This window comes from Hermetia illucens, chromosome 3, assembly GCF_905115235.1.
Source record: "Hermetia illucens chromosome 3, iHerIll2.2.curated.20191125, whole genome shotgun sequence".
NCBI classification, from domain to species: domain Eukaryota; kingdom Metazoa; phylum Arthropoda; class Insecta; order Diptera; family Stratiomyidae; genus Hermetia; species Hermetia illucens.
Window position 1 is genome coordinate 82,861,022 of NC_051851.1, and position 23,265 is coordinate 82,884,286.

The 23,265-nt window shown below is 41.1% G+C and overlaps 1 protein-coding gene across 6 annotated transcripts in view; it reads right to left on the reverse strand.

The window, feature by feature from the left end:
- Positions 1-23,265, reverse strand: part of LOC119650663 (serine protease HTRA2, mitochondrial-like) — a 65,810-nt gene that overhangs the window by 19,529 nt on the left and 23,016 nt on the right. Inside the window, exon 1 of one of the 6 annotated variants that reach the window (XM_038053608.1) lies at positions 19,161-20,419. The exons of 3 other annotated variants lie outside the window; for them this stretch is intronic. In XM_038053608.1, the coding sequence (XP_037909536.1) occupies positions 19,161-20,296 (1,136 nt within the window). In that variant the 5' untranslated portion in view covers positions 20,297-20,419. Of the gene's footprint in view, positions 1-2,812; positions 3,929-17,732; positions 18,947-19,160; positions 20,420-23,265 lie in introns of those variants that run through there. 2 more of the 6 variants (XM_038053612.1, XM_038053611.1) reach the window with 2 other exon arrangements.

Genomic DNA, 23,265 nt, shown 5'->3' on the forward strand with positions numbered 1-23,265 from the left:
ATGCTTTGCTCACTAATCCAGACAGGAAGAGTGCGATGACCTATCAGACTAAAAACCTTCTTTTTATTGGTGTTCATCTCTGACTTAACTCTTTCCAAATCCAGAATCATCTGGTAAAATTCCATGATTCGGTGAAAGAGCGAAAAGATCTCGTCAACGTAGCTGAGGAAAGTTGCCATCGTCCATTAAAGCCATTAACGTCCTTCGGACAAGCAAGAAGAAGAAATAATGTCGACGACAAGATGCAACATTGAGGGATTCCGTTTTGGACCTCAAATTCCTCTGAGGTAAAATCCTCGCATTCTTTGCATTAAGGCGTCGAACATTGTATATCTAGGGGTCGTGCTTTTTGCCGGCGATTACGCCAAATGAATGTTGTTTGATGCATTAATATAACTAGATCCGCCTTTGGTGCTGCCCTGTCTATATGAGAGTGGCAAATGGAAAGTGACCACCAGCTTCTTGGTCAACCCTTGTCTACCAAGTGTCGTCTGGGTACACTGGCCTAACACTATTTCGAATACATGGTAATTAAACTCTAAAAATGGTCAATGAAAATTAAATAATTTTCTACATGAAGAAAATTTGTTCATAGAATTTTTTATTTATCACCGATTCGAAATGGTCATACTCGTCGTCAAGGAATCCAATGAGGAGGCAGGGAGGGGTTGTTGATTGAATCCAATGAGGAGGCAGGGAGGGGTTGTTGATTGAATCCTCAAAAATCCTGCGCCTGGTAAGATATACAAGACAAGGTAAGACATATAATAAGCAAATAGGCTACAGTATGGTGCAACTAAACCACATTCTGCACGAACTATCCGTCCATTCATCTCTCCTAAGACTTTTTCCAGAATCAAACGTTGTTCATTTTGCAATTGAATATGGCAAGCGTCTACTTCCGTATCATATACGGAACACGAAAAGGAATGCGAATAGTCCCTAGATTGACAACAATGCTCGATGTGCAAAAAACGAACGTAGAAAATAACAAGCTTTCACAGTGGAGCACAAATTGCATGAGAAGATTAACAAGGGCGGAATAGCCCCCAGAATAAGGAGCACTCAGTTGTCATATATTAAGGTACTGGAGGACAAAACGCCCAAACAACAAGTAACAAAGTCTCCCGAAGGACACAAGTCACGCCTCTTCAAAATAAGGTAGGTTAGTGAAAGGGGAAAACCCGGATAGTAACAAGCGGCCAAAAAGAAAGTGTCTTCATCGATGAAAAGCAAAGTAGAAGAATACAAAGCTCTCAATCTCGAGTGGATTATAAGGGAACTATCATTGTAAGGGCAAACATGAACAGTGTCTATATATCTACAGCTGTTTTCGTACGCAAGGCCGGACATCGTACTGGTCAAAGCTGGATGCTTGCCCATCTTACGAAGTAGAGGGTAAGGCTCGATCGTCGACCTCATTCACCTGAGTACCAGGCTGGTCTGCCTGGCAGTTGAAAGCTACACCCAAAATGTTCCCCAGACCATCATCTCGACGATGAAAATGGTGCATGGCCTAATGGTCTATATATTGGCACTTTTAAGAGAGAGGTAGTAAAAAAAGCTGCACAATGCCGTGATGGCGTTTGCACTATAACAGCAGACTAAACTACATGGTGGAGCATGGACATTTCAACGTTGAGGCTTTTCCATGTCGATCGACGAAAGGAAAGCCGGAGCACCTGGAGCAGGGTGGAAGAATACCAAGACTTTCGAAGTAGCTATAAAAGGACCATACGGAAAAGCAAATGGGGTTATCGAGGAGGAACTACAAGAAATTTGTGTAAGGCTTGAGGACAATAAGGCACTGGGATTGGGTGAGCTTCTGAGCAGAGCCCTCAACTTGACTGTTAAGACCAAACTCAAGTTGTTCACAAGTATGGTGAAATTAGGTGTCTACTTAAGTTTGTTGATCAGTATAAGATGGACAAGGGGCGGAAAGAATACATTATGACAACAGGTGTTCCTCGTGGTGCTGTATTATGGCCCCGGCTATGGGACGTTATGTACTCGGCCAAGAACTTCAGGCCGAGAAAGAGGAGGCAACGTGGATTGATTTCGCATAGCAGTTACGAAATACCACGACGACGAAATCAAACCATTGGCAACTATGGGACCAAAATATAGTCGGTGACTTCTTACCGCAGGGGTGTTGAAATCCATCTTACTATCATATATGTGGCTCCTGTCTGGGAGCATTGAACAACGCTGTCAACTGGAAGGCGGTTGGTTTTGCACCACGGTCAATTGCACTGAGAATGTGCAGCGCATATAAGGCAAAGAAAATGGGCTGTGGATTTCCGAAAGTCCACTAGGAAGCAACCGTTCCGACAAAGGCATGTGAACCCACTGATGATCACTGATTCAATGTGTTGAGTGTTGAGTCGAGTAAAAGTAAGACTAAGTGAATTACCGCCGAACACCGTTCTTCACTGAACACGCCTCGGAATGGAAGACTCTCCCACGTGATGACTTGGGACATGTTATGTTCCCCTGTGAGATATTCGTAGACAGAGAAGGAACGACGCCCTCAAAGTAGTTATTGGAGCCTATATTATGGAGGAGGTGCTGAGGTCGCAAACAAATAAGAGTGCTGGAAACACAACATTAATACAAAAGAAGTTCGAAGCAGTGGATCGAGCCTGAAAAGCATGCCGAAGACACGATGTGAACATGTTGTTGTAGGCCAGAGCCTTCCTTCGCAGTGGTTCCGCTTTTAATTTCAATCAATCAAAAAAATAATCCACCTCTAAAATTCCTTTCAAATATAGGCTTGAAAGAATTCGAAAATTCCCTTTGATCTAGAACTTACATATACGCCGGAGATTGTGGAATGACTCTTCCAACAATAACACCATTCCGAAGGTTTGCAATATTCATTTTGTTTTCCTTCATCATTAGTAAAATGTCCCTTGACAGTGTAAGCATGGTTACTCCCATATACCTAATCATCGGTGGAATTTGAGCTACTTGCTTTGCTTTTCGTGCTTTAAGATCACTTAGAAACTTCTTCACAAAATCAACGGGTATTGCAAAGCTGATCCCTGGCAAAACTCTAATGCAATTTATTCCAATCGTTTCTCCCTTTAGGTTTAATAGTGGTCCGCCGCAGTTGCCCTCATTTATTGATGCATCCGTTTGAATATAATATGTTGGATCTCCTGTTAGTCCAAGTTCTTTTGACTTCCTATATGCGCTTACTATTCCACATGTTACTGTATTGTATAAGGTTAAGGGGCTTCCCATTGCAGCCACCCACTTTCCTGATTTCACAGACTTTGATGATCCAAAGCGTATCACAGGCAAATCTTTGCATTTAATCCTAACCGTTGCCAAGTTCCGTACTTGATCTAAATCTTCTATGGTACCAGGAAAACTTCTGCCGTCTGCTAACTTCACTATGACTTCGATATTCGGTTTGAGGGTTTTGCTCATTAGCACCTGCGCGTTGGTTAAAATTAGCCCGTCAGGCTCAACTATTACTCCGGATCCATTTGAAAGAGTAATGGGTTTTGATGAAAAAATGTTATGCCGTTTCCTGTCGCAGAGTTCTATGTAGACAACGGAGGGTGCAGTTTTGTCTATTATTCTTGGAATATAGTTGAAGATTTCACGTCGTCCGGCAAGAGGATTAGTGGTTGCCGAGGCTATAGGAAAATTCACCAGACTGCACTTTGCCTGTATGAATGTTCCAATGGTGTAGCCGGTCAACATCAAAAACAGAATTTTTGGAATTCTTGATAGAGTTCGTCCATAGTTTGCAAATTCGACCTTAGAATTTTTGAAGCATTTCAAATGGGTCCGTGTGTTTTGGGCAAAAATGTAACCAGTATTGGAATGAAGAACCCATGGGAATTGAGAATTTCGTATCAGGAGAGCGCTTAATGCCATAGTGCAACTACAAACAATTACTTTAAAACAGGAAACAACTTGCACTTAAGTCTAAAATGTTAAAACTACATTTAAGTTTGTTCTTGACACTTTTGAAGTATATTGCGAATGGTTACTAGGATCAGGCATAAAATTTGACTTACGCGATTGCTATTGCTTCAGCCTACTTGACAGGCACACATATTAAAATGGTCGTGATTTGGGTTGAAGGATAATTTCGTATTTTCAGTGCGTGAGAAAAATATCCCTTTTGAAAATGCAGAGCCAAAACTATTATAACTACCATTCTTAAACAGCAGATTTCGTATGATATTCCTTCAAACGCAATGAAAGTATATAGGAAAAGAGGCCGTCATTTTCAGCGAAAAATAACACTAGCAAAGGTACTAGCAGTGATGACAGGAACAGCTGCAGCTTATGGCATTGCATTCTGGAAAACATATGCAAATTTAGTGTCGGAATATTAATGAAGAATATCACAATTATACAGTGCTAGACATCAACGGAGATTCCCGATATAGAGGAGATGGATGCTTTCTATGAGCAACTACACGATGGCGTGTGATATGAATGTTGAGCTGGGCTCTGATAACAGCTTGCTCAAACATATGATGTCGAGAAATGGTCTTGATGACCCTAAACAACAATGTTTACAGATTACTATTATACAACTGACTCGTCATCGGCAGTACGCCGTTCGGACACAGCGTCTTGTCTAAAGTAGTTTGGTCTCAACAGACCGAGAATGGATATCTTATCAGATTGACCACATGATAACCAACAGTAGATATAGGAATCGCTTCTGAACAAGCGTAACAAAAGGTATGCTGACAACATGCATGAAAGGGACCATCGTCTGATAGTTGTTTATCTTCGTTTGCGTGTAGCGTTAGGGTTAAAGTTGAAGAGGCGGTAGGGGCACTTAACCGCCATTCTGAATCGCATAATATTCGTTCTATATCTTATAGCAAAGAAAGCAATGGTAACAAAGGAAATTGAATTGAGGGTCAACAAGATCAAAACGAAATGTATGATCCAAACAAGAAAATCAGTAGAGATGCGGGATGATGTGATATTACATCATTTTTTGAAAAACAATATATTCAGTGTTATATCACATATTTTACTCCACAGCCCGTATTACCAAGTATTACTTATCACTAGAGTGACATTTGCTCTGCGTTTATCACATTGGTAGTGCAAAATGAACGGCAGCGTTAAGTAGGCGAATAAAGAATTAAGAGAAGGCGAAAAGCATATACTATAGGTAAGACATTTTCACAAGCAAGGGCAGGGAATCATAATTCTAGCGAACGAGCAATACTTATAACTTAGTAGTATATGCATCTTCTACTTTGCGCGGTATTGCAAAGGATTCCCACAGTTAAAAGATGTCCATCAACGCATTCCTAATCGAGAAAGGGAATCGGCAATCGACAGCCTATGTGATGTATCGAAAGATACATTTTTGTATTAGTGGTATGTTACAAAATGTTATTTATCACAAGAGTAATATCATCTCCAGTTAATAATAATAGTGATGCGGTAATGTTAAGTGATGATGTGATGTTAAATGATATTTGGAACACGCTCGGTGATAGTAATGTGGTATTACAATTTAAGGTGATATTACTTACATCACTTACCCATTTCTAAAAATCAATATCAACAATGCTACAAATAACAACCTCGAAAGTGCAGACAGTTTCATAGATTTTAGAATACACCTTAGGGAGGACACTAATGAATGAAATTCGGATAAGTCCAGCAAATAAGAGTTTTCACCCAGTTCTATCGAATATGAAATCAAGCAAAAGCATCTGAAAATGTTGCTAAGAACTTTGAGCACAGAGTTCTGCAACGTAAACTTGGTCCGATACGGAAGGGATCAGACTAAGAAATCAGGCACAACGCGTAGTTGTACGAAATCTTTCGAAGATCCAGCAATATCGACAATAGAGGGCAGGTCATGTGGAACGAATGAGGCTCGAAGCATAAAAAAGATGGGCACGATATACGACTACTGCTGGATTGGCAACTGAAGGGGGTGGTCAGCAGACTGGCATTTTTAGAGCCAGGGTGTTCTGCCTTGATCACCAATGAGACAAAATATTTAGAAGTAATACTGGATATGAAGCCGAATTGGAATTGAGAGCCCCGGCTTTAGTTGAATGGCATGTGGGCGCCTGTGATTTAAAGATAGAATTGTTGCAAAAGTCACATGTTCCCAAAAAATTGATTCCCAACACATGTGATTTCTGATTCCAAAACCAACTTTGAAGGCTAATTTCACCCTGAAGGAGAGCCGTACGTAAAAAAATGTATACGATTTGATACGGCTTTGAATGGACTATCCAGTACCATGCTTAACTCATTTTCGATAACTTTGGAACATGTGACCTTAGGAACTAGACCCCAAAATTACAAACACATTGACGAACCCAGTCCTGGAGATGAGTAACGATTTTACGTTACTCAAATGCTTCAGCTTCGAATCTAACCTCGAAACCACGATAATTAGATGGAACTAGAACTATTGGAATGGTAATCATCTGAAGATCCACACACAAGCACTGGGGTCGGTCGGGATATATGGGGTGAACCCGAGACATTGCATGTCAATCGCTAGACCAACATACCACTGTTCCATTTCATTTTCACCTTTTTAGGGTTTTCTTATATTGCTCTGCACTGAAGCCCTTAGTTTCGAAAATCAAGCAGCGTGTAACTTGCGCAGCCATGGGAGGAACTTTCTACACATATTTTTCCATTCGCATATGGCTAACAATCTAAAATATTCCCTCATATTTTCCCAAACTACAAGATATTCGTACATGCTACAGATGTAGATATTATGCCCACCTTAAACCAACAAACATTGCCTATTACCGAATACTATACTTATATATACATGTATATAAATTGATCGTACACCTACTTTCGATGTACTTCGCACGCAAAAATTTATATATGTACATATAAAGTGCGTACATTGAATACCGCTTGTTCAATGTACAAATATATCTATCTGAATTTGGCATTACCCCAAAGCTTCATTAATATATATGTATCAATACATACATATGTCTGTCTCGAGTAATTAATATTGATATATAAATGATTAAAAAACTAAAACGAAATTCAGATGAGCTCACCTTGTTGTGATATTGACAAATTTATATATTACGATGGCCTACTACACGTTTTGAAATGCATGAAATTCAAAAAAAATATAAAAGTTTCACCTTCTATAACTTTGTTAATAATGGTTGGATTTCCTTCAAACTTCCCAAAGTTATGCCTTCTGTTATCTCTAAAGGGGGATTATTTCCAGTTAAATTTCTAAAATATGTTAATATACTACTATTAACTTTATTTGTATGGATATCGAAACGGTATGTATTTTGAGGCTTAGATTTTTTTCAGGTTTGTTGGTTGGATAGGTTCTGAGAATGAGTCTTGTTACACTTTTTGGGGGTCAAATTTTGAGCCCTCATTCCCTTACGTTTCACCAGAGATCAAAAATGTTTCGAAAAGTACTAATTGAGCCCTTTCATTTGATACCCCACATGGCTACTTTTGTCAAAAAAATGTTGCACCCTCCTTTCGTATATATATGGGGAGAATTTCTTAAACTCAGCACAAAATGCGCCACTTACTATATGTAAAGGGATCCACAGACCACACATTATCACCTACTTTTGTGCCAACCAGTCCAGCCGTTTCCGAACAAATCGGGTGTGATAAACAGACAAACAAGCACACAGCCACACAGACAGACAACGATTCAATTCGATTCACACAAAACCTTAAAAAGGTACATCACTCGAAACCAAACCCAAATGGCAGGAAAATCTAAATACTCTGCGCACCAAGAACGGGATAACGTTCAAATTGCGGAGCACAAACGTATTGATGACAATTAGAGAGCAAATCAACCTGGAAGAAGGGGATCCGAAATATTATTTGGAGGACCGGCTATGGGCACAGAAAATTAATATTACAGAATGAAAGAAAGTGGATTAAAACCAACTGGAATTCCAAATCTAGACAACCTGAAAATAAGGTCACTGGTTGGTCTAATAACCGGGTACTATCTTCATTCAAATCAATGAACGCACTCTCATTGTAGAGATATACTAACTGGGGAACAACAAACCCTAAAGATTATGGAATGCAATTAGCAGGCAGACTGTAGGAGGCGGCAATATCGCACAGTCCTATACGAAACATATATCCACCCATTTTACATGCCGCTCTAATAGCAGTTATTAGAAAGGGTTCTTTATGAGGATTCGGGTGACTATAAAAGAAGGCGATCTGAAATTAATAGAGCGGTGGAGGAGAAACTTTTCTTGCAATTTCCTAGTAAGCTTCGGGAGACCTTAAGAATCTGAGAAAATGGAAACTATGAAATCTATTTAGGTACCGTAGGACTTCATCAAACAGAATGAAAGGAATCCAAATGCAACTGCTTATGAGTTGAAAAAAGTAGACTGCATGAATGAAATTTCTAGCATTCACATCAGCTCTATTGCTAGCTATCTGCGGAAAGAAATATTAAGAGGGAGAGGGAATACACGTGTTAGCAGACCTTTAATGTTGACGCCCCTCATCAACTATTAGAAACCTAGAGTTGTTTGTTGCTAACGATGTCTATCAAAAATGTGAGCTCGGAAGCATCTACCGTATACTATTCATCACATTATTAGAGGTAAGAGGTTGCGAGAAGTAAATCGGCTTCAAAACTTTATTGTCCCGACCAAGGCTACATAATGCTAAGGTTGCTAAAACAATTCCAGAATGGTTTAAGGGTTCCGAAGTTTATTTCTTAGTATATCAGTATAGTATAGTTATGATCAGCTAAAAGGAACTTAGTATAGATCCACCGTTACTCGCGGCAACTGGAAGCGAGGCTGACGCCTTATATTTCTTAGTTGAATCCATAATTTTTGATAAATCACACCCCTGACCTCATGCCAAAAATAACGTCAGAAATCATGACTAGAACAATTTTCAATACCGCACCATAGCAAGTTTAAAGCTAGTAAAATTATGAACATACTATGAAGCTGGTGTCCCTGGAAATACCTTTCGTACCAACATACCGAATTTCAGTTTAGATGGAATTTTATAACCTCGATTTCTTAGCTCCAGTAAAATGGCTTCGTTCAGGGCAACCATTGAGACGCCAACACGACTATTTGACTTGTCGGGAATTTTCCAACTTGCTGCCAAAAACTCCTTAGTCCTGTCTATTGGAATTGCAAAACTAATACCAGGAAGCAATTTCATAACATTGACTCCAATAACTTCCCCATTCAAATTAACTAATGGTCCTCCGGAATTTCCTTCATTTATTCCAGCGTCAGTTTGAATGTATCCTATGTGCTTTCCGTACAATTGCAGTTCTTTGGAGCTCCGGTTGGTAGCACTGACAACACCGTAGGTTACAGTATGTGTGAGACCAAATGGATTTCCCAACGCGACAACCCATTCTCCTGCTTTCAACCTCGAAGAATCTCCCAAGGTAACACACGGAAGACCCTTGGCGTTTACTTTCAAGCAAGCAAGATCCACTATTTCGTCCCTATCCTGTATTTTTGCGTCGAAAACCCTCCCGTCAAGGAGAATAACGTCCACTTTAGTATTTGATCGAGTTCGAACGACATGAGCATTTGTCACAATGACTCCATCTGAACTCACGATGAAACCAGTTCCTGATAGTATCACATCATTTTTCACCGGCTTTGTCGTATCCTTCACCTTAATCTGAACTACAGCTGGAGAAACTCTGACTACCACATCAGCGATAAACTCAACAACATCCGATCCACTTCTCCTACGATTTTTAATTTTATCTCGTAAATTTTGTATTTGGTCTTTAATTCCCAGAAATCCGCTTATAAGGCTCCAAGGCCACTGGAATGGCGTTTGCTTGATATGAGAATTGTTTCTATGGTAGTAACTGCGATAGCGTTGATAGCAGAAGCTTTGATTTGGCACCCGGTGCCAACTTTCAAATACCTTAGTGGAAGAATTTAAGTTGGAACGAAACCGATTTCGAACGAATAACCGGTGCATAACTATTATAACGCGAAAAATTCTCTTAAAATTACAAATAAAACCTAACACGAATAAAAGACACAAATGTTTTATGTAACTGATTTTCAGTGACAACCATTTCAAAGCCTGCCTGTTAGAAACCGTATCAATTTTTCATTCACAAATTCAGTTAAAGAGAAGAAGTGGGCCCCCAACGATAATCCCCATCAGATGCAATCAGCCACGGGCTCTCCAATGTCGAAATGCCATATCCTCGACTTCAGTCTAACTAACAGCATCGGGGTGGACAGGAAATGTTTTACGGTTTTGAACCAATATATTCCCTCCCTTTTAGAATTTCTTGGATGATGACTTCAGTCGTCATATTATTGAAAATATGTTTGGGCCAACTCTGCGCCCATGTTTCAACTTCAGATTTTCAAGTATGAACCCACGAACCAGCCTTCATTTAGGACCCTGGTAGACGGGCATGACCAGCTACCCTTTATTCACTTATTCGTTATTCCCACAAGGCTGGGGAACATGGAACTGGTACGTCAGTACTTTAACTGAGGGGTTTTTTTTAAAAACGTCTAGTCGTTGTTTGTGTGTCAGGAATTGGGAACATAATCAAAACCCTTCTTCTCTTATTCCCCTGGCTGGCGATCTTAATGTGAATTTGCTATATACTACAAACTTCGATACGTTACCTATATAATATGCAGGGGTCCCAAGTCCAGATACATAGAGGAGGACAGTTCGAGGCAATGTACTTAGAACTATTAGCAAAATAGAACCAAAATGGTTAGCTCGGAGAACTGATCCCAACTGACCTCTTTTAGTGATCATTTTCGCGGTAGCCCGTGAAACATTAAACGAGAACGCGGTAAAAATGGCTATAAATTCTTTCACTTTTCAATATGGCATTCTCTGAGAGCACCCGTGAACCTCATTGATGAGATTGAACGGTTTGATGAGTAGTTGATGTCGAGCTCAAGCTCACTATTATCTCAGATGACCATGGGATTCCTTTCTTTATCCCCTAAGCACTACAAGACCGGTCGACTTGATACCGAAAAAACGGCTTCTGGCAGCTACTCGGCACAAAGTCCTGCAACTTATATGGCTACGACTATCTCATCACGAAGTAATATTAATGGACATGTGTGGCAGACGAAAACGGTGTTGTAGTGGAAGAGGCTTTGGCACCCGCATTGAGGGGATGGCGATCTCGTTGTTGATTTGTATTTGTCAATACGTGGTCTATCAAATGGTTGTCTTAATTTGATAATAGGAAAGTGATGTAACAGTCAAATCAACTATATTCTCATAAAATGATGTCATTTTGTCTGTCAATGACAGTAAATCCATTCTCTACGAACCCTACGAAATTATCGCACATCAAAATCGTCCGTTCATTTCTATTCTACGAATCAAACCAAAGTTGAAGGAGGGAGCGAGGAGCGCACAAAAATGATCTCGCTCATACGACTGTTGAGCAGTATGGGCTTCGAAGAAATGTAGAACCAGGCTAAGAATACGATGGATAAAATGACCAACGCCACCTTCAAATTTACCAAGTCCGAGTGCAGTGCAGTAATTATAGAGATATCATGTTGCTGAGTACCATCTATAATATATTCTCCGCTATCTTGCTAGGCCGGATAGCCCCCATACGCCCATACCAAAGAGACTTCACTCCAGGCAAATCAACAACAGTTCAAATTTTCTTTCTGTGGCGAGCGATGGAAAAACTATTGGAATATGGCCATTAGTTGCACCATCTTTCCATCGACTTTAAAGCCGCCTATGATAGCATAGCCGGGTTAAAATTGTACACGGCCATGAGAGAATTCGGTATCCCGAGGAAATTGATAAGACTGAATAGGCTGACCCTGATCAATGTGCAACGCCAGATAAAAGCAGCAGGATCACTCTCAAGACCATTCGACATCAACAACGGTCTACGACAAGGGGATGTCCTATCACGCATCTTCTTCAACCTAGCTCTGGAAAAACTAATCCGTGATACGAAGGTAAATGCAAGGTACGATCAGAGACCTATGTTACAAACTCCTTTCATCCAGATCGAGCAGGCGGCGCGAGATCTTGCACTGCACTTCAATGAAGGCAAGACAAAATATATGGTGGCACCGCCAGCACCGAAAACCAACCAACCAACAAAATCAAAGCACACTGATCAAACGAGAAGAATAAAGATGGGAGAGTATAATTTTGAGACCGTTGATATTTTCTCCTATCTAGAATCGAAAATCACAACCGATACCAGCTACAACGATGAAATCTGCGCATGGTCGTTGCCTGTCAACAGAGCCAATTTCGGCTTACAAAAACTGTTCTGCTCGAAACGTCTCACCATAGGGTCAAAGCTCTTACTGTACAAGACAATGACAATCTTGCCAGTCCTCATGTATTCCTCGGAGACTTGGGTTCTTTGCATGAAATATTGCGAACTCTTGGCCGCGTTCGAAGAATTGTTGGCCCCCTACATGAGAATGGACGATTCCGTAACCTACATAACGACGAAATCTATGAGCGGTGGGCGTGTCACTTAACCTGTATGGATGAGGATGATCCAGCCGGAAAAGTCTATAAGGGTAATATGAAAAAGAAGACGAGGCAGATCCTGTCTGAGATGGAACTATGGCGTAGGCCAGGACGCCAGACAGCTTTTCGGGATATCGAATTGGTGGACCTCGGTGCAGAGCCGGGGTGTCGGGAGTTCCTTATTATGATGATGATGAAATGCGAGCGAATTTCCAAATTGACAGGAATGCGAACCAGGAAGCAAAGAAAGCGATTGTCGTTACTCAAGTAGCACACTACAAAGATCTTTATGATAAACTGGACGAACAAAGCATGTCGAAAGTGATTTGCGTGCTTTATGATGTAACCACTTGCCAAAAGCCGACACTAGCGCACACAGAATATCGAACGCTTGTTCTTGACCAGAACGTTACTTTGATTACCGACCGACAGGCTGCGACGGTCAGATAGTGGAAATACTTTGAGCAGACTTCAACGGAAGAGTTTGCTCATCCATCATTTCCACAGACCGCCAATTCCACCTCGTAGCGCATGAAATTGAAGAGGGCAGTTGAACGGACCTGATGATACCGCAGCTGCGTTCTGGAAAGCATTAGTGAGGGCGGAAGAACACTATATGATTTATCAGAAGGTGCAACCGTTCCAAAGTGAAACAAAAAAGACAGTATCGGAATATTTAATTTATCTCCCATTCGGTCCTTACCCCATACCATGAAGATTTTTGAACTCATTCGTGACATCGTTATAATTACCGTGAAGCGTGCTGGTACGTTTTGAGACAGCACCTGCTCGAGGAACCCATTCGCCGAGTTAAATTGCTTTACCACGATCCAAAGATTAAAGTTGAAACATTAAAATCGCTGTAATTTTAAAAGAAACCTAAGCCTTCAACAGTAGAGCCAAAGAAGAGGGGGAGATCAGCTGCTCTGAAGAAATTCAAGACCGGTGGTTAGAAACAACGGTGGGTTAAAAACAACGTGGAAACCACCAGAATCGGCGTTAGCTATGCTAGCACGGCTACTCGACCTGTCATACTTGGAACTAAAACTCATTAATGAAGATCAGAGTTGAGAACCTTGCTGTCGACCAAATGTGTAAAAGAACGAATGAGAAGTTTCCGTTCAGCAACATATACTTTCGACCACAAGCCGGATATTCGTAGGCTGCGGTACGGGGGACAGAACAGAATGGTCTAGGACCATAGTCTTAAAATTGCCAAGTGAGGGGAGTGGAACTAGAGACGATATAACAGGCGCACACGTAGAAGCGAAAGAGGAAGTAGTGTTGGAACCTCATAATTGGACATGGCTGTGGAAATCGTTTGGGACAAATCAAAAGGCAAAAGAAAATTGGTCACAAACGGAATGCATGCAAATTGGAAGCAATTAAGCACAACAAGTTGTGCATTAATTATTATAGATTCGAAACTATCCCAGTACACGTGCCTAAGGAGAAACCGGAGAAAAGTATTTCAGTATATACATCGTATGGAAACTTTGCCATGATCGCTGAAGGAATTCTGAAGACTATGAAGATTGAAAGGGCAGTAGTGAGCAAAGAGTTAGATCTGCTGCCTATTGATGGACAGCGAGGGCTAGATGAGCACTATTTAAGAGGAGGATAATATTCTGACAATGAAGGAAAAAAATTATTGGAGTGAATGGCGGAAGTTTAGAAAGTTCCGATAAATCTGCACCATGTAAAAGCTACTCTGCAGCACTTCTAAGTAAGCAAAGAATTTGGAATACCTCTCAGAAAAACCAAGAGCTTACTTTATTCTAAAATTTAACTTAAAGTATATATGTTTTGCAGCGTTCCTGCCTACAGATCCCCTAGCTGACCAGGTTTCATTGGAAGCCAGCAGTAAACCTCCTGAAGCAGTCATAGGAGACGCCACCCAGATCCCAAAAGTTAAGCACTGTCAGAGCTCCTGATCAGCTGCATTTTTAACCCATGCAATGAGATTTGGGGAAACAAGGACTCAAAACAAAAAAAGTGAAGACCTTCTAGAGTTCATTCCAGGTAATAGATTAAAAGAACAGAATGTAGAAAGTACGCTAGTATTGCCAGTCTATGTTGACGAAGCAACAGTGGAATACTTGAGCAGAGTCATCAAAGGTATATATAAAGATTAGTTGTCCGGTTAAGACGGTCATCTCATTGAGGCAAATACTCTAGTGGAACAAGAACCTAGCGAAGGCCAAATGCTCGAATACTACCAGTTCAAGAATGTTCGCACAAAACAAACTGACTGGCCAAAGGACAAAATCACGCCGACAAAATATAACAATACCATCGAGGAAGTAAAGCAAAATAGTTTGAGGATATTCCGTCAGGCATCGAACATATCACATATGTATCTAAACCATATTAGCTAAGGACAGAACAACGTCTTCTTGTCTACCTGAGAAAAGGAAGATGGGACGTTTACTAAGAAAAGGATAGAGTTTATTTATTCTTCAAATCTTAATTCCGAGGATCCTATCGAACTGTGTAAGACAGTACCATTGGGCCTGACACACCAATAATAGCTTTTTTAAGAAGTACAATGAAAATTGGGGAATAGCTACAGTAGGTTGTGCAGATGAAACCTTTAAACCACTGAAATCGACAGAGCAGTTGAATTTTTTTCAAAATTGTTCCCAGTGGGATCAGAAGGTATTCTACTCTCCTGCTTAGAACTCCTCCATTAGAATTCATGTTTTATTATGGAATCACTAACATCGATGTCAACACGCACACCTCAAATATAGGAAGAAAAACTGAAGATCCTCTGTGTCATTCGTCGGATGGACTATGCGACGCCATACTAAAGAAATAAGCAGCAAACCAAGGTGGAATACTTGGCAATTGTGTGCCAATGATTGTTGTGGAAATTTAGCCACGATTTTCAGTGTAACAATCAAGGGACTTACCCAAACTCTAAAAATTTGTACCTATGTGTGTTATAGGGAGCGTAAGGAGTTGCCTCCTGGTATCCTTGGAGGTTCCCTCAGGATTGACCCTTCTTCATCTCCCCAACCAAAGAGAACAATCTTCATAATGTCTGGGAGTATCAGTGAGCCGGGGAGCTTCTTTCTGTCCGGTTTCCCAACTACTGATATTGGGGAAGATCATGCGAGCAAAGCTTAGTTGCCATAAGAAATCAAAAACCCAAATGGACAATAGAGTACCGTGGGAAATTATGTCCATGACCTAGTACATAAACCAGCAGTTAGTTATCTTGTGTATTCATGGGCACTTCAGAGCAGAGGGTTAAGTGCAGACGCAATTGGTCTAAGGAAAACGCACTTCGAATCACAGGTTATCAAGTGTAGGTATTCCAGGCAGAAGTGTACGCCATAGGCTGGCCTCTGCTTCCCTGGGAACCATATGGGGCAGAATATTGTAATTCTAACCGGATAAAGGATAAACTTAAGGCGGGTTTTGCAACCAATTACTGAAAATTATAGTAATATGCTATTATTAACTTTATTTGAAGGGATATCGGTATAGAAGTATTTCGGAGCCTAGCCACCATATAGTGGTAGCCTCTTGATTTTTTTTAGATTTTTCGGTTGAGCAGTTTCTGAGAATGGCTTCGTTAAATAAATGATCAATTTCGACCCCCCGAACCCTCCGCCTTTCCAACAAATGTCAAAACTAAGACCAGCTTCGGAAAGTACTAACCGCGACCTTCCATTTGATACCCCACATGACTATATTTGGTGAAAAAAAATGTACACCCCCCTTTTGCATAGATGGGGACCTCCCCTTAAATTCGATGTAACACGATGTAACTTACTGTATGCGTGAGCGTTCGTAGTTCCCACCTTTCCATCGAATTTGGTGTCAATCGCTACTACAGTCCCCGAGAAAAATGCGTGTGACGGACAGACAAACAGACAGACAAACACGGTGGATATAGGAGTTACCTTTATAGGTTCGGTCTAGATGAATCGGCCGACTGTCCTACGTGTGAAGGTACAGCCGAAAATGCAGAACACGTTTTCCGTGCCTGCCCCAAAAAGTTCAAGGAGAAAACTTGAAACAGAATTAAATACGTTTAACAGTGGAAGATCTGATAAGGAACATAGTGCAATCAAATACAACATGGGACGCGGTAGTTACAATGGTGAAACGGATCCACCAGCAGCTAAAAGCAGTTAGTTCCCACCTTTCCATCGAATTTGGTGTCAATCGCTACTACAGTCCCCGAGAAAAATGCGTGTGACGGACAGACAAACAGACAGACAAACACGGTGGATATAGGAGTTACCTTTATAGGTTCGGTCTAGATGAATCGGCCGACTGTCCTACGTGTGAAGGTACAGCCGAAAATGCAGAACACGTTTTCCGTGCCTGCCCCAAAAAGTTCAAGGAGAAAACTTGAAACAGAATTAAATACGTTTAACAGTGGAAGATCTGATAAGGAACATGGTGCAATCAAATACAACATGGGACGCGGTAGTTACAATGGTGAAACGGATCCACCAGCAGCTAAAAGCAGCAGAAATACAGTGGACACATAGAAGGGAAGCTACTGCAATTAACGCTACGCAGAGCGCTAGCAGCTCGTTTAGAGTGAACAGCTAATAACTGAACAGCCTCGGGAAGCAATTCCGAAACGGTGGTCCCGGGGGGAGACTGTGGAGAAACTATGAGAGGTTTTAGTCGGAAAGCCAGCATGTCCTAGATTCCAGATGCGTATCCAGGATGGATTTCTCCCAGTCAAAAAAAAAAAAAACAGACGGACACACAAAAACTTCTTGAACCATTGACCATTGCTGAAAAGTATTCATAAATTTCCAAAACCACATTCGAATTTTTAGTTAATTACCACAAAAGACTATGACAAAAGACTAAAAGGCGATCTTAATAGCGAGTAGAGAGGTTAACTTAACCGAACCGAGTATTTTACTCTGTATATTCCTATCGCGGATTTATGACCTTTGATAAGGAACCTGAGCCCACTAGAACGGCATTCCTACTGTTCCTAGAGAAAGGTGACATGAAAACTTTAGTCGAGCTTCCACCAGAGCACTTTTTGCTAAATTCGCGAAAAATGGCACTTTAGATCTGAGTCGAAGATAGTTTGCATGACCCTTCTCCAGCGCCCCAGCATACCCAGCATACGGAGAATGGAGTACAAGTGTTTGCTACTTTCTTAGCTACTTACGAAACCACAAAGCATAATTCGGATTTAAAAAAAAATCTTTCTTCAAAAATTTAATAAATCTCATGCTTACTTCTCAGCAGGTGATTCTTGTACAACTTTCCAAACCATTACTCCAGTTTTAACGTCCGGAAACTTTCGTTTATTCTGCAAAGCCACGATTAGGTCCTCCGAAAGTGATAACATTGTCATGCCCGCATATCTGGGCGTTTCTGTGGCTCGCTTGATGTTATAAGTTCTACTGCTTTTTGCTTTATGTTCCATCAGAAACTTTTTGACGTGATCTATTGGTATAGCAAAACTAATGCCAGGCAAGACCTTCAAACAATTTATCCCAATTGCTTCGCCATCCAAATTCATTAAAGGTCCACCCGAATTTCCATCATTGATTGCGGCATCAGTTTGAATATAGAATGAACTTCTTTCGTTGCCTTTCAAACCAATTTCAATTGACTTCCGATAGGCGCTTATAATTCCGCAAGTTACGGTGTTGCTAAGCGCTAGTGGACTGCCCAGAGCGACAACCCATTCACCCGATTTTAGGGAGTCTGAGTACCCAAGACGCATAGTCGGAAGTCCCGTGCACTTTATTCGAACTGTAGCGAGGTCCGAGACGTGATCAATACTCTCGACTATTCCGTCAAAAGTCCTGCCATCTTGAAGCCTTACGACCAGGTTGATATTCGCACGCAAGGCTTTATCGATGACAACGTGCGCGTTGGTCAGTATGAGTCCATCTGAATCCACAATAAAGCCTGATCCATTGGAAATAGCTCCTGGTTTTTTAGACTTAGGGAGTTTTTGGGTATCACGAATTTCAATATAAACGACACAAGGCGCAGCGACGTCCACCACATCCGCAATAAAGTTGAAGCGATCTCGACGACCCAAAAGTAGAGTTGTCGCTGCCCTCATTGTGGGACTTAGATTAGAAATCTTTCGTCTTAAATCTAAGTAGCTTCCAATTATATATCCACTGAACATCAGCGCTAACAATTGAAGCGGTTTCCCATACGTCCATAATTTTCTTCGAACATGTTTGAAATGCGCAAAACGGGGGCGAGCGTTACGAATGAAACGGCAACAAGGTACCGACCTGAATCTTTCCACTAATTTAAATAATTTACTTGTTGAATTCTGTTGCATATTTAAATTGGACACCAGCACAAATGAAATTTACACTTATGGATATAATTTTTAAGCTATCTTTTATACAAATTGCTAGTAAAAAAAATACAAATTGAACATGAGGTGACAAACAAAAAAATTATGGGCAACTGACATTGGCTCTGGAAGGGTGGAGGGGCGCGATTACTACGATTAACAACTATGATTGACAGTTACAACGACTTTATACAGATTGAATTGCCTTGCCCAACTAGAATTTCCTGGAGCGAGTCAGCCCTTAAGTGATGCTTAAACCTAATAAAATGATCTCTGGATCCTCAAGGAAGAACCTGAGGCATTCTCCAATCGAATTATTGAAATGACCAAAACTTACCTTTCACCGGGCGAATGAGGTACAACTTTCCATACCAATACCCCCTCTCTCACTTTTTCTGAAAGGCTCAGCTGTCTTCTTCTTAATTCTGCTATCATCGGCTCTGTTATGGTCATCATAGTTATTCCTATATACCTTGAGCTCTTCGAGCTTTGAGCATATTTCTGACCCGTACTGGTTTGTAAGAAATTCCTAGCATGATCTATGGGGATGGCGAAACTGATACCAGGTAATATTTTCATACTATTGATTCCGATGGCCTCTCCATCTAGGTTGAGTAAAGGTCCGCCAGAATTCCCTTGGTTAATGGAAGCATCAGTTTGTAAGTAGACGATTTGTTTCTTCATCAAACCGAGCTCTTCTGATTTGCGATGAGCGCTTATAATGCCGCAAGTCACGGTGTTACTTAGTGCCAAAGGACTTCCAAGTGCAACCACCCATTCGCCAGGTTTCAAAGAACTAGAATGACCGAGTTGCAGTGTTGGTAAATTGCTTCCACTTATCCGAACGGTTGCCAAATCTGACAGTGTGTCAGTACACTCGACATTACCCTCAAAGGTCCTCCCGTCAACAAATTTTATCAAAATGGACATATTATTTTTCAAGTTATTGTCAATAACAACATGGGCGTTTGTCAAAATTAACCCATTTGGTTCAATGACAAATCCTGAACCGTTGGAGATTGGGGTTGGTTGTCCTGTATAATAATCGATTCGTTTTTTGTCACGAATTTCAATGTAAACTACGGCTGGTGCAGATACATTGGCAACATCTGCTATGAATCCATATTCCGTTCGGCGGCCAGTAAGGTTGCTATAGTCAGCAAGTACTGGAGGCAGAAGCGATAGAAATTTCTCTTTGAAATACTGAATTTTTTGGGCAATGAGACCTGAAGCACATATAATCAAAAATCCGGGTACGAATCGCCTTGCAAGCAACGTCTTATCTCTTCTAGAATGAGGCAAATCTTCACTTTCAAAATTCCTAAATCGATTCAGAGTCGCATTCGGGAATCGCCTTTTTGGACTTTTGCTGTAAAACCATTGTTTCCTGCATCGTATGGGGCCAACAAATAATGTCAGACATATGGGCGTAACGTTCAAATCCAAGGTTCTAAGTTTTCTTAAAAAGTTCATAACAAATTAAAATATCCCAAATTTGATTAAAAATTTCTGACAAAAACAATGAATTTAAAACAAATTTCTTAAAACTAGTCAGAACCCAATTAACTTGACGTCACTATCCAAATGTCCCCAACTGAAAATACAAGGCTAACTGAATGCTTAAAATTTTGGCAAACAAAAAATTTTGTTGAAATTGGTGGTATCACGCTCTAAGCACACAAGTAGTTTTGGCAAACCTAAATTGGATCATTAGCAATTCATTGATGCATCGGGGGAAAGATGTTAGATGAACTGAAAACTCTTCCTCGACGAGCGAAGTCTGTAAAGCCACTCTTGTCTGTAACCATGTCCTTAAAAAAATGGAAACGATTTGCCCATTTTCTCATGGAGCCTGTGCGCTCCCTGTACAGAATAGGAGCAGCTACGCAGTCAGCTACGTCTCAACATAAGGTGTGGGAAGAAATGCGCAGGACAAGGGCCGGTTTCCTGAGAAAGAGCGACTTGTTACCGTCGATATAAATTTCCTGACCGCTTTCGACGTTTGGATGTTCCAATTTGAAATTTCAATTTTGAATCTAGATGCTTCGGCCACGGAAGGGAAATTTATCATTGGCTTTCTGGTTTTCTTGGAGGAAGAAAGAGAAAACAAGTCGGAATACTGGAAGCTGGCGCTTTAGGTATAAAGGGTTTGTGTTTATTTTATGTGAGAAAGTTCCTAGGCACATTTTTCCGTCCGTATATGGCTAAAAACCCAAAACATTAATTCATATTTTTAAGGTTTTGTGTGAAACAAAACCTTATTAGAATCGATTCGATGTCTGTCTGTCACCGATTGTAACGAAAATTGGTGACAGCATATGGTCTGCTGTTACCTTTACATACAGTAAGTGGCGAAAAGTACTGAATGAGCCCTTTCACTTGATACCCCAATGTGGGCATGTGAAAAAAAATGTCATCCTCCATTCACATGTATGGGGAGCTCTTTTGGGATTAAGATCTTCGATGGTATCAATCCACCTCGAGACTTCATGTCTCTATTAGAGCAGTTTACCCCCGGGTGGGTTTAGTTTTGTTGACTCCTCAGAGTCAAAGCACGTGACAAGGAAATAATATTTGAGAACCAGGAACCCCGCCCTCATCATGTCGAACTGCATTGGGGTTATCTCCAGCACGTGTCGTCCGGTTCCATATATTATCTCGCGCAGTCAGTGTTCACGACTGGCAAACCTGTTAGGGGAGTTTGGTTGGTTGACAGCTTTGGTGATTGTGTTGGTGCCAAGGAGATGCAACACAATCACCAAAGCTGTCAACCAACCAAACTCCCCTAACAGGGATCGGAGTAGACTTCCTAGTCAAGCGGAAAATGCTCTGTGAGTCACGATTTTAGGAAAACACTTAAAGTATTCCCTACTTGTTGTAAAGTGCGACTAAAAGGGATAGGAAACTTGTATGCAAATAAACTACAAACTTCGAAATTCAACTGTTAGAGAAATGTAAACAATGCACCGGGTAGGGAGAGACTTCACAGCTACGACTTTTGGCTATTGAAAACGAACTGTGATTGATTCTTGAGATGTCCGCATCCTCCTCGAATACCTTATCGGCGGCCCTAGAATATCCACTTTCTCCAACTCGAGCGATTTCAGCGATTTATATGATATATACGTTTGGCTTTAGCGAAGTGAGATGGTGGTTCTCTGAAAGGTACTTTTCTCTTTTGCGACACCGTGCTTTTATACTTTTGGAAAGTCAAGTGGAAGCATACGAATCCAATGTAGGACTGTTACTGCGGCAGTAAGGCGCTTTCTTGACTTGCGGTGTTTGACAGGATCGAAGCATCGAAGCTACTGTGCTATGCAAAGCAATTACACGCAATTCAGGAGAGGCGTCCTAAATGTGACATTCTAATGGTGATTTGAATGTCAAAGTGGGTTCTGACAACATTTTGCTCAGGCGATCGTAACAGCAGCGGTGTAGAATTAAACAACTTTCTTGCACAGGGTTTGCGACAATGTTTTTGGTCGCCTGGTTGCCAACATCTAATCAGATCGATCATATCGTGATCATCAGTAGATTTAGAAAGTTGTCTTCGAAATGTGCGTAAAAAAAGTGTATTGACATCTTCATCGAAAGTGACCGTCATCTGGTGACCGCTTACCTTTGTTTGGATGCCGCTATTATATGTGTTCGCAGGGGAGCAAACCTTCGACTAACCAAATTAAATACGAACTGTTTTCGCGACCCAAGTATCATCCAGTAGTTGGACTTACTGCGGAAACGATGCACACTTGAAACTTGAAATGAACATTGGGCCACCGTCAAAAGTGCTTTGTTTCTGGTGCGGATGAAGATGTTGGCCAGATGGTCCCGAAAGGGCGAACCTAGAAATGGCTGACTGTGGAAAGAGAAGGTGATTAGATAAAGAGCTTTGCTGGTAACTGCGAGCGATGTGCGCGACGCTTTGGGGCTCCGTTACGGTGGAAAAGTTCCGGATATTAAAAGTGTGCGCCGTGACAGAAGGAATTCTACCATTGAGTTGGCGAATCAGAAGTTGCCTATAAGGTATGTTAACCGTAGGTTTCTCATCCACAATGATGAGCAGTTGAAGAGGTGGCACATACACGAGTCTGAATCGTGACCATCCAGTGAAGTCCCAAACTACTACTATGAAACGAAACCACCATTGATATCCATGACCTCAAACGGAGTAAACGTGATGGTCCTGGCGGTCTTCGCACTATTCCCCGCAGCTCCTGCAGCCTCTGCAGAGTTATTACCTTCATTCATTCGAAAATGTTCGGAATCTGAGATTTTTTTCAATGATTGAACAAACGGAAACCATCTCGTGTAGAGGGTATTTGAAGGGAGCGTATTAAGTTGTTGTATATGAAATGGCAGATTTGGCAATCAAGTGAAGTTAGGTGTGATTTTGCTGTATCGAACCATTACCAGTTGGCGCTGTTGGTGTCGAATAATGAAGT